The sequence below is a fragment of the Phalaenopsis equestris genome, unplaced genomic scaffold, assembly GCF_001263595.1.
Source record: "Phalaenopsis equestris unplaced genomic scaffold, ASM126359v1 Scaffold000595, whole genome shotgun sequence".
In the NCBI taxonomy this organism is placed as follows: Eukaryota; Viridiplantae; Streptophyta; class Magnoliopsida; order Asparagales; family Orchidaceae; genus Phalaenopsis; species Phalaenopsis equestris.
In genome coordinates, this window is record NW_018165035.1 from 165,359 (window position 1) to 177,317 (window position 11,959).

Below are 11,959 nucleotides of genomic sequence, written 5' to 3' on the forward strand. Positions count from 1 at the left end.
GAAACAGAATGATATATATATATATATATATGAACATAGATTATAGAAATCTGTGCTCTCTCACGTTTCTATTTCCTTGCTTCGTCTTCGTCGACGTTGGTGCTTGCGTCGTTGCACTGTTGCTGTGCTTTCTGGCGGAAGGCTCGCGTCTTCGCATTTCTTTCCAGACGACGAGGTAGGCTCGAGTTTTCACATTTCTTTCCAGATGACATCCTCGTCTGTTCACGACGCCTCCTTCGTAGTCCTCGCGTTGTCTTGGTATGGCGGCAAAGCTGCTGCTCTGCTCACAAAGTCGCAACTGCGTTCTAGTCTGCCGCTCTCGCCCCTCTTTTGTGATATTTCCTCCCAGAGTGACTGACACCGGCCAAGGTGATAGCCTCAGGGGTACTTTCCTATGCCGTCGCTCTCGCCGGTGATAACCCCGCTCCCACCCTTCTTTCGAATATGTTTTTGCAACATCATCATGATACTTTTGCTCTTGGCGTTGAAACCGAATTTCTTAAAAAAACATCCCGTAAAAACGACAAACATGCAATCTTTCTCACAGAGGCCGAGATCTTCACCCTAGAGATCTTCACCCTAGCTGCGCCCTGCCGACTGTTCTTAGTAGGTAAGTTTCTTTATGAAAACCCTAAACTTGAGCTAATTCAAAAGGATTTTGAGCAAATGAAGCTGAAAGTGGGTTGGAAGATTGGTAAATTGGATGGTCGACACATTCTCATTCAATTATCAAATGATGAAGATTATGCCCATTTGTTTGCGAGAAAATTTCTTCGAATAGACAACCATATGATGAAGGTTTTAAAATGGACGGTGGATTTTGACCCTCGTACTAAACCTCCTACCATTCCTGTTTGGCTACACTTCCCAAGTTTGAAGGTCCACCTTTACGATCAAGAGTTGCTCTTCGCTTTAGCGATGATATATGGTAAGCCTTTCAAAACTGACACTCCTACAATGAACCTGACTCGGTTTTCTGAAGCCAGAATTTTGATAGAACGAGATATTACTTTACCTTTTCAGGAGAGATATGGATTGATACACAACATCAGAGACTTTAGCAGCAAGGAGAACTTGAACAAACGCCTCTTTATTGCACCCACTGCCGTATGTTTGGACACTCTCTTTCTCAACGTTATCAGTTGATCCAAATTTAAAACCTATACGTAAAAATGCTAATGGATCTGCCTCACTTTATACCTGTTCCTCTTCCGCTCCCGGGTGTATTCCGGTTTGGCTACACTTCCCAAGTTTGAAGGTCCACCTTTACGATCAAGAGTTGCTCTTCGCTTTAGCGATGATATATGGTAAGCCTTTCAAAACTGACACTCCTACAGTGAACCTGACTCGACCTTCTGAAGCCAGAATTTTGATAGAACGAGATATTACTTTATCTTTTCAGGAGAGATATGGATTGATACACAACATCAGAGACTTTAGCAGCAAGGAGAACTTGAACAAACGCCTCTTTATTGCACCCACTGCCGTATGTTTGGACACTCTCTTTCTCAATGTTATCAGTTGATCCAAATTTAAAACCTCCACGTAAAAATGCTTATGGATCTGCCTCACTTCATACCTGTTTCTCTTCCGCTCCCGGGTGCATTCCACAGACTATTGAAACACTGGTTGACACGATGTCACCTCTCCCTCCCACTACCGGAGACAATACTGTTTCTGTTCTTCCGACTGATGTATTGGCAGATGGTTTACTTGGACATCCTACAGTCTCTATCACTGTTGAAAACAATACTGCATGATCCTTACCTCCAAAGGATATTCTTCGGTTCGATAATCAAGATAGTATCGCAGCTTCACATCCTTAGGAAGCATCAGGTGCTTAGGAGACATGTTTACCATCTTTTCAGAATGAGATCATCTTTTCAGAACAAGATTGTTGTTACTGTTAGTCAGGAGCTGGGGGCTCATCCTCTTCTACATGCTCGACAATCTGTTGACCACTCTGATAAGATGAGTCAGTCTTCGGATGAGGAATGATAGATGTACACATCTAAGAAGAAAAAAAAGAATGGAGACACATCTCAGCTTGGGAACTTAATTGATGGTACTTTAGTAACTTCGGGTAATGACATGACATTCAACAATTTGTTAGCTGACTTTGCTCTTAGAACCAGAGGCAGAGGCAGGACCAAGCTAGCTCGTCACAAGCAACTTATTTTCTGCGAGTTTTGAATTTTAAAGTTTTATCTATGTCTTATTATTTTTAGGATGCTAGTGTCCGTGTATCGTATGAGTAAGTCACCTTTATTGGGTTATCTCATACAACCTTTATGTACCTTTTAAATTTCAATAAAATTAGCCATTGGGCTTTAATATATATATGTGTGTGTGCGTGTGCGTGTGCGTGTAAAAATAAAAAAAGTGTGTGCGTAAAAAAAAAAAAAAAAAAGGCCAAAACCACAAGGGCACTAAAAAAGTGTAGTCCGCAGAAGGGATCCAACTAACAGATTGATAAGGTGTGTACCATTACCCGAAGTAACCAAGGTATCATCCATAAGACTCCTGAGCTCAAGTAGATCTACATTCTTCTTCTTTCTCCCGGAAGTGTAAACTCGTCATTCCTCATCTGAAGAATTAGTCTTATGAGATGGTAGAGCTGAAACAGAATGATTACTAACCGTAGTACCCACAATAGGTTTTAGTTATGTGACGTATGAGTTGTCTCTACACCAGATATTTCCTGAAGAAGGGGAGCAGCGAGGTTCTTCTGATTATCAGTCTAAACACTATCTTTTGTAGGTAATATTCCATCAATATTATTTTTATGGGATTTGAAGGTGCCAACATCACATTATTCGCAGTAACAGTAACAACAGTGTCATTGGGGGGTCCACAGGGGCAACAAACACTTCCTGTCTGGTAGCATCATCTCCAGGTGGAACTAAAATATCCAAAGCAGTGGGGTCAGACCCATTCTTATTTACTTGAACCTTAGATTTCAAATTAGGATGGAGCTGTGACATTTATCAAGGATAGACTCAAACATCTTACAATGGGTCCAATATGGGGTCTGTGTTCCAAAATGATTTGTTGCCAATAACCATTATGGGCTATGCCCAACCAGACTTCAACAATATCAGGTAAAATAATATCTCTTTCCACAGGTTTTCTGGCCACAAAAGGTCTGGTTTGGTTGAAAGTAGACAGATATAGCTTCAAAGGATCCAAAGAATGACCCCAATAGAGTAGAGAACTTGATGGTGAAAAAAATGCAGCTTGAGACCAGGTAGACTAAACCATACAGACACAGTTGGAGTTTCTTGATTTGAGTTAAAATCAGGAGATCACTTAAGTAACTTCATTGATTTGCCTGCGATATTAAGATATTTCTTGGAGAAAATTCGGGTGTAGTTTTCAGCCGCTGTTAGTTGAATCAACATATGTCTTCCATCCATGAGTCAAACTTTCCCCTTGCCTACTTGTTTAAGATCATCAACACTTTTTTTGATAACATCCATAAGTGGGTGCCCCCATTGAAATTTTCCAATAAGAACAAACTTGAATTTTTCCTTCATGGTCGAAATTTCTGAGTCAGAGAAAAAGATTGCTGCTTTTCTACATTTTCTATTTTTCTTCTTAACAAAAGGGCAATCATATGTACAATCGCGACAATCCTTATAACTTGAGGGGAAGAACACCGCATACTCCACCTGACGGTTACCCACCACGCGGGCAAAGAAGGCCATTGTCGGTTCAGCCAAAGAAGAAGGAAGTGCCATCGGAGCAAGGAGAAGTGCCGAAATTCACCTACAGTAAGTTCCTAACAAGCAGACGAAAGAATGCTGTTACTGTCGGGCCGGAGTGAAGCATGGGCGCAGATGCAAACAGAAGAAATGAAGCGTCGAAACAGAAGGAAAGAAACTGTCAGACGTAGAAGCAGGGAAAGGCGCAACGTCGAAAGGAAGGGTGCAGACACAACAAATGCACGCTGACGCAGACACGAGCTAGAATTTGCGTCCAATGATGCCGACTCAGACGCAGACCAGAGCATGAGTCGACGAAACGAGTTGCGAGCCCCTCTCCTTCTATCGGTGGAATCAAATGCGACGAAAATCTCCATTGGAAACCCTAGTAGAGCTCTCGACCGCAGCCGACATCGTGATATAATATATATATATATATACATACATATAAATACACACACATGTGTGTGTAGACATTTTATGTGTATTATTTTTTTAAAATAATTGTTCTTATGACGTGTCATTCTGTGCTTTTTTAAAAAAAGGAAAACAAATAACTAAAAATAAATCTAAATGGCCCTCGGTTATACTTCTAACTGTAATTGTTATTAATAGTATTTTTTATATATAAAATGTTCATATAAAATTATTTATATTTTACTGGGATGGTTTGGATACGGAAACATAAATTTGATGTAGAAGGATTTAATCTCATGACTTTAGCAACTTCCAAGATATTTACTCATTGTGTTTGGTGGCACCCACTTTTATTATTCTCTATCAAAGATTTATGATAAGACATCCTCTTATCTTATGCTAGGCCCAACTTTGTTTATGCTTCAAGTATTGTGAGTCAATTCACGCTCCATTTTAAAGAATTACAACTAAGTGCAGTGTATAAACTTTTATAAAATTTAAATGGAGGAGACTCTAACTTTTTAAGCTTATGCAAATTATGTGGGTTCTACAGTTGATAGGAGATCAAGTTCAATATATTACTTATTCTTATGAGGCAAGCTCATGCCTTGGAGTAGTAAAATGTAAAATATAACAGTAATATCTAAGCATAAACCACAACACTAGGAATTGTTGTATTTTTTTAGGCTAATGTTTACCCTTAAATATTTATAGGTTGAATAGAAAGGTCATTTGAGACTCTTATTGTGCCGGGTGATAGATATCTTACGAATGTGAAGCTGGGCAGCGACTTGATTTAGTTTTTATTCATAACCACATATGAACAACTTATAGGCACACTCAGCAAAGGATTTTTAGGGTATTCTTTCAAAAATTATCCGTCAAGTTTGGAATGGATGAGCCCTTTTCATTCATTTAAAGGAGAGCGTGAAACACTCTTTAAATATTCTCCTCCAACAGCTATTAAATGCGCTAGGACCCACGGTTTTATTCCTTGGATTTTGCCTCCAGCCAGACTAAAGTTGCTTGCTTTTTTGATTTCCAACTCTCAACTAGCCAAGCCACTAGCAGCTCCCTAGATTGGACATTTGCTTCCTCTTCCATTTTTAATTATTGCATTGGACTGCCACCTCATAAATATATAGGATTCTTGCCGCTTTCTCACCAATTTGGGAGGCTATTGTAATTATTTTGTAGTTATTTTTATTTCCTATTTTCATATGCTTCCTATTAGAAGATTCCTAGAGTTGTATTAATTATGTTTATGTTGGAATAAAACACACTCAATTAATTCTCCAAATCTTATCAACCTGTTGCTAGTGATTTTCTAACCAACCTTTGCCCACTTTTTATCACAATTAGGTTAAATTGTGAAGCTTCATTTGTTGATGTCATCCACATATCGATTCTTAGGAACTGCTTATTACTAACATAATTTTTATTTGGATTCATTTCATTTCACTTTTAGTATCATTTGTTAAATTAACATGAAACCTCAATATTTTTTATTCACGCATGATGTCTGCAATGATTGTTTAATAGTGTTAATAATTGTTAATAATCTAAGTTAGGGATTTCACTTAAATCATTCCAACCTTATTTTATATTTTTTTTGACGTAGTCGTGATTAGTTTTAATTAAATTCACCATTGTTTCCTCTTAGGTTCTATATACAAATGTATAATCATATTGTCTATAAAAAAGAATGAATGAAACTTCTTTTCAAAAGTTGTAGTCCTTTTGCAAATCCCTGTAAACAAAGCTTCTCTTCATTGAGTTTTACCAAGAACATTATAAGCACGAGTCTAGCAGATTTCTCCTTGAACTTTTTACTTTCAAATAACCCTTCTCCATACTTAGATTGCAATTTGATTATTTCCTTCACTATTTTGCATTAGTTTTAATTTTCATTCTGATTGGGATCATTCTTTCTTAAATTGTAAAAAAACTGTCATAGATTTATCAAAAATCTACTAGTTATTTTAACTTTTGATGATCTTTGGAAAGTCCGATTGCTTGAAGCTAGATGAATTGATTTTAGAGTTGTGTTCCATGAAGTTGTTGGAACCCTTTTAAAGATTCAATAGATAAAGATCTCGTTTGGATATTGATTATCTTGCACGTTGGTTTAGAAAAAGTTGAATCAACCTTTTTGTGTATTGTTTGGATGATGCGGCTTTTAAATTGCTCCTAAAATCTATTATTGACTTTATGTTAAAAATACTAAAGTGATATGCCAATGCCCAATTGTAATTGAGTACAAATTGTACGATTTGTCATTTTATGCACAAAAAAATCAAGAGTCTCTTTTACTTCATTCTTGTCACTTATGTGCTGTGCACTTATCAGGAGAAGTTGATTAACAAAAACAACTAAGTGGTGGACAGGCAAATTTGCTTTTCGCTTGCCTCTTCAACTGCTTCTTGCCGGAAGGCCATCATTGATAGCCATCAGCCAATAGATCCTTGTTATCCTATTATGATGCTAATTTTATTGATTGCAATTCGAGATGTGCCTTGAGCTTGCTGCTTTTTTTGTAGTATGCCGCAACTTCTCTAAGGAATGATTATATTTCACGGTAAATTGCACTACAATTCTTTTTGTTTTGGTCCTATAATTATTAACTTCTATTAGTCTTTAATAGTTTGTCGGTAAAAGAATATTTGTCGTTAGAAACAATAGCTTAGCCATAGATCTAACAAATATAAATCAACAAATTTTAACCACAAATTTCCAACAATAAAATTTCACCTAAATTTTCGAACTATAGCAATCATTTTGTAATGGTCGAATATCTAAAGGAGGCATGTATGGTTAACAGAAAAGAAGACTTGAAGAAAATAAAAAACAGAAAAGTAAGATTTAAAAAGCAAAAGAAAAAAAAAGAGCGATTTAATGTTTAAGAATGTAGAATTCAAAGAATTCCCTCGCTTTGATAATAATGTTGATTTCAAAGATAGACTTTAACAAAAGAAAAAAAAAAGTTAGCTAAGCAAAAAAATTAAGATGATTTTATCTATGTAGAAGAGATTCATTAGAAAGCGTGAATGAGATTTCAAGCTGAAGTCTTACCTGGTTTAAAAATTTAAGTGTTCTCTTAGATTATTTTATTTTTGTTTTTAAAAACACTTTTTGTTTGTGTTTTTTAGTTTTTGGAAAATAAATCAAACTGTTTTTAAAATGCCAAAACAATTTTAAAGATATTTTAGTTGTTTTTATTTTTCTTAAAGTGAAAATCATCTTTACGACTAATCACCACCTTCCAACATGGCTTAATTCAATATTTAATAATAATAAAAAAAACACTTATTTAGGATACCAAACATATCTTTTATTTTGTATTAAAAGAAAATGAAAATAAATCCAAATGAAAGAAAGTGATCTCAAACAAACCTTCAATCATGTTCTGCTGTGGAACATTTTTAAGTAAGAACCACTTCAGAATATGTCATACATCTAGAAGATGATGATGCACAAATTAAGTGGTTGGGTGTAACAAAGATCAAAGTTTCTTAGCTGGTTTAAATACTTTTTTTCAAGACTCCTTGTCAAGTTTTTTCATGCCCGAGATAGTGCAAGAGTCAACAAATAGATCATGATAGAATTTTGTCAAGTTTTTTCATGCCCGAGATAGTGCAAGAGAGCAAGAAAAATAAAATAAGATTTTATGAATCTTTAAAAATTTATTTGCACAATATTTTTATGGGAATTTAATTCAAATGGGTGTCATTCATTAATATTATCCAATTTTATTTATTTATTCAATTTTTAGCTTGATTAGTTGTGATTGATTGTCTAATTCTTTTAGTTTTATGTTGTTCATATTATTACTATTTTTATTTCATAATAAAGTTATCTATACAACATCCTATAAGCTTGAGACATTCTTCTTTGTTGAAGCAATCTGGGGAGATCTAATATTGTGATGCCAATATTGAACACTTCTTAGAGTCTCTTTCCCAAAGCCTTCCCCAAATTATTTCCATTCTCTAACATTCTACATCTAACTAGTTTGCCATGAACTAATGATTATTTAACAAATCACTTGGATTCCTATACTCTTCAGTGTCATCCATCATGCATGTTGCACACCTCTCCTGTGATTTGGTAGATATTTAGAAGCAAATTGGTAGTATTTCTAATAAGCAAGAAGCAGAGAATAACTAGAAAGCATTTGGTGGTCTCAAATCATATGTTTTGAATGCTTTTGTCATGGTTTGAGTATCCTATGCTTTTGTGACAATATTGTGGTTTTTTAGTTGCTATACTTTTTTTTCACATTTAGACTCGCCTTCTAACATAAATTTTCTTCATGCAGTTGCTTTACTTTGAGCAGGAAGTTAACGGCGGGCTCAGCCTTGCATTACAGGTTTGTCTTTATGTTATAATGTGTTAACCATTACAGTATTGTTTAAAACTCCTTATGTCTCTTTAATCACTCATTTATGTATATAGAGATTACCTGACTGATTGACTTATGGAGTATATCCAATTCATTTGGTATTTGAGGTCTACCAATTGAAATAAATATTTGAATCATGATTGATTTTAAAAGGGCTACACAATCCACTTAACTCTGATGGGTGTGTATTCATGAGAGTGAACTGTTATGAATTGGACAAATGAAACAGTGCTAATTATTACAAATATACCTATGCAATGATAATTCTTATATGCTAAAGTTTTTGTGGGCACACTTATCTTGCAGGAAGACAGTAGAAAAACTGGAAAGATGTCCTCCGCTGGCATGTTTTTTCTTTGTTTTCCAGTTTACCGGTTTGATCAGACTAAATCTGTGAGGACGTCATCTTCACAAAAAAATTTCACCATTCTATCATGATCTATTTGTTGACTCTTGCAATTTATTCTTTTAACTTCTTACTCCCAGATGGCAGTTGTTAAGGATCCCGATGCTGCCTTTTTCAGAAAATTAGATGGATTTCAGCCTTGTGAAATAAATGAACTGAAAGCTGGGAGGCATATCTTTGCTGTTTATGGTATATTAAGTGGTTTAAATTTATAATAGAAAGATATATTTTAATCGTCTGGTAATATCGTATCTTATTTTATGACCTTCAATTACCTCTTTTATAGGTGACAATTTTTTCAAGAGTGCTACTTACACCATAGAGGTTTTATGTGGGGAAGCCTTTTCCACCGAGAAGGAAAAACTTCGGGATGTGGAAGCTAAGATATTAGCCAAAAGATTAGAACTGTCTAAGTTTGAGAGTGAATATCGAGAGGTTTGTTATTCTGTCCAAAATTGCTCTCCATCAGTGAAATACTTGGATCTGCGACTCTTTATGATTTGTATTTTTGCAGGTTTTGGCACAGTTTACTGATATGACAAAAAGATATGCACATGAAGCCGAGGAAGTGAGTTAGAATTTTACATATCCAACTTTCTTTTTCATCAAGTTTTAAGCTAAAATTAAATCAAATCCATTTTGCTAACAGATTTCAATCCCATTGTATGAAGTTTATTCTGAACGAATTTGATATTATGTGATGGATCAGAATTTTATTTGGAGAGTTGGCCTGAATAATTCAAAGCTTTTTTAAACTTGACCAAATTTTTGTTGGAATATTTTTATCCCTCACAAATTCATTTCCTTCATCTCTGCCATCTTCCATTCATTCACCTGTTCTTGATTTTTCTTTTCAACGCTACCACATCCTATCTCCTTCTCAAAACTCCATGATCCCGCCTTTTTCAATTTCCTCTCCTGACAACTGTGTTTGTTTTTAACAACAACAACAACAACAAGCCTACATCCCACAACTGTGTTTGTTTTTAACAACAACAACAACAACAACAACCCTACATCCCATTAAGTGGAGTCCGCTACATGAAACCTTTTTTTTCATTGCATTCTATTGAGTGTCATATTTACATTTAATTCTATTAAATTACATTTAATTCTAAGAAATTCAGATCATTTTTTTATACAATATGTCCAAGTCTTTTTAGGTCTACCTTTGCTTTTTTTAACATAAGTTGAATCTAAGACATCAACTCTTTTAATTGGATCATCAAATGGCCGACGTTTAATATGACCAAATCATCTTAAACGATTCTCTCTAATCTTGTTCGCCACTGGAGCTACAGCAACCCTATTATCAAATGGTCGACGTTTAATATGACCAAATCATCTTAAACGATTCTCTCTAATCTTGTTCGCCACTGGAGCTACAGCAACCCTATTATGGATATATTCATTTCACATTTTGTCTCTAAGTGTCAAACCACTCATCCACCCAAGCATTCTCTTCTCAACAACACTCAACTTTCTTTTGTGTTTCTCTTTTAAAAGCCAAACACTCTGTGCCATAGAGCATTGCAGGTTTCACCGTATTTTCAAAAAAAAAAATAAAAAGATATATATATATGCATTGCAGGTTTCACCGTATTTTCAAAAAAAAAAAAAAGATATATATATAAAAATTACACCAATTAAATATTTTTTTAAAAACAAAATAAAAACTAAGAACAAAAAAAAAAAAAAAAGAAGTGATGTCAAACAGCCCTAAATTAAAATGGTCAACTGAGTTCTTCTTTACATGACTTCATTTAATATGATAAAGGGTCATTTTTTAAAAAATACCAATTTTTTTTTTCTTATTTCTAATTTAGATAGACGGGCTTCTAAAAAAAAGAAACACGGTTCATGCTTCTTACTCCACCAATCCTCCTCTATCGTGGAGCTCCAGTAGCAGCAAGGTAAGATCTTCCTTCAAGGGATCTATGGCAGAAGAAAATCCAGCGAAGGAGAAGAAGTCAAGAGATCGTCCAAGAAAGAAGAAATGGTTCAAACTCCACCTGAAAGTCGACAAGCAGAAACCATGCTGAAGGTATAGTAATGTTTCCATCATTCATGACCTGTAATTTTCACTCCATCTGCCTTCTTTCCCTGCAATGTTCTTGTCAAATATTTGTTAAAGTTTTCTACAGCAGCAGCAGCAGCACCCTGTAGAGGCACCATTTTTTCTTTATTTACTTCCTAGTTTCCCTCATGACATTATTTTGTGCAAAAGGTTCTGCAACTTTTTTAAGGCATCGGATCGGTGGTTTCTGCTTGGGCTGACAATTTCCTGTTTTTGTTATTATTTAGCCATAGGCATATCATCATCAGCTTTATCATAACCGTCAGAGATTACAAGTTAATTAGGGAATGTGCTATTTATATGCTCATGTTAAGAAATGTGATGTACAGAGAGGATCATGTTTCAGTTAATTATTACTAGCTGTTTCCAGATTCCTTCCTCAAACCAGTCTTCAGGAACTCTGCTCGCTTTAAGAGTTATATTTACCATTTTTTTTATTTTAATTAAGCAACAATATGATGTTGAGAATAACTTTTGAGATATGTACCACTTAAATTAGCTGAAATTCACTCCTTACATTTGCTTTGAATTCATTGTTTTTGCTCATGGTCATAAATGTTTAGGATGAAAATGTGTCTTTGTTTTCTTGGGGGAGCATTTAGGTACATGCCACACAATTCTTATGTATTTATATATATATATATATATATTACAGTTAAAACTTTCATATTTACATGCCTAACATATATGTATTCCATTTTGAAAATGTAGGTGAGTGGTTTTTTTTTTTGTGTTAAAAATTTGAGTGCTATATATCTAAATATTAAATATGGGTGTTAGATATTTAAATAGATAAGAATTATGTGGTATGTATGTAAATTCCCCTCCATTGAATTTCTCAGCAGCATAAAATTCCGGAAGCAAGTTGATTTCAACATGACATACACTTTAGGCATAATAAAGAGTAATTCAATTTCGTTAATTCATGCGTTTTTTTTTTTTTTTTGAATTGT

The 11,959-nt window shown here is 34.9% G+C and overlaps 1 protein-coding gene across 1 annotated transcript in view; it reads left to right on the forward strand.

Annotated features, from left to right (window-relative positions):
* The window catches only part of LOC110029571 (chaperone protein dnaJ 16-like), a gene marked incomplete in the record, with an annotated part of 24,868 nt that extends 13,346 nt beyond the window's left edge, over nucleotides 1-11,522 (forward strand). Inside the window, 6 exon segments of the mRNA XM_020731921.1 lie at nucleotides 8,440-8,490; nucleotides 8,830-8,916; nucleotides 9,010-9,118; nucleotides 9,216-9,364; nucleotides 9,444-9,497; nucleotides 10,756-11,522. Of these exon segments, the coding sequence (XP_020587580.1) occupies nucleotides 8,440-8,490; nucleotides 8,830-8,916; nucleotides 9,010-9,118; nucleotides 9,216-9,364; nucleotides 9,444-9,497; nucleotides 10,756-10,971 (666 nt within the window).
* Nucleotides 11,523-11,959: the final 437 nt, after the last annotated feature.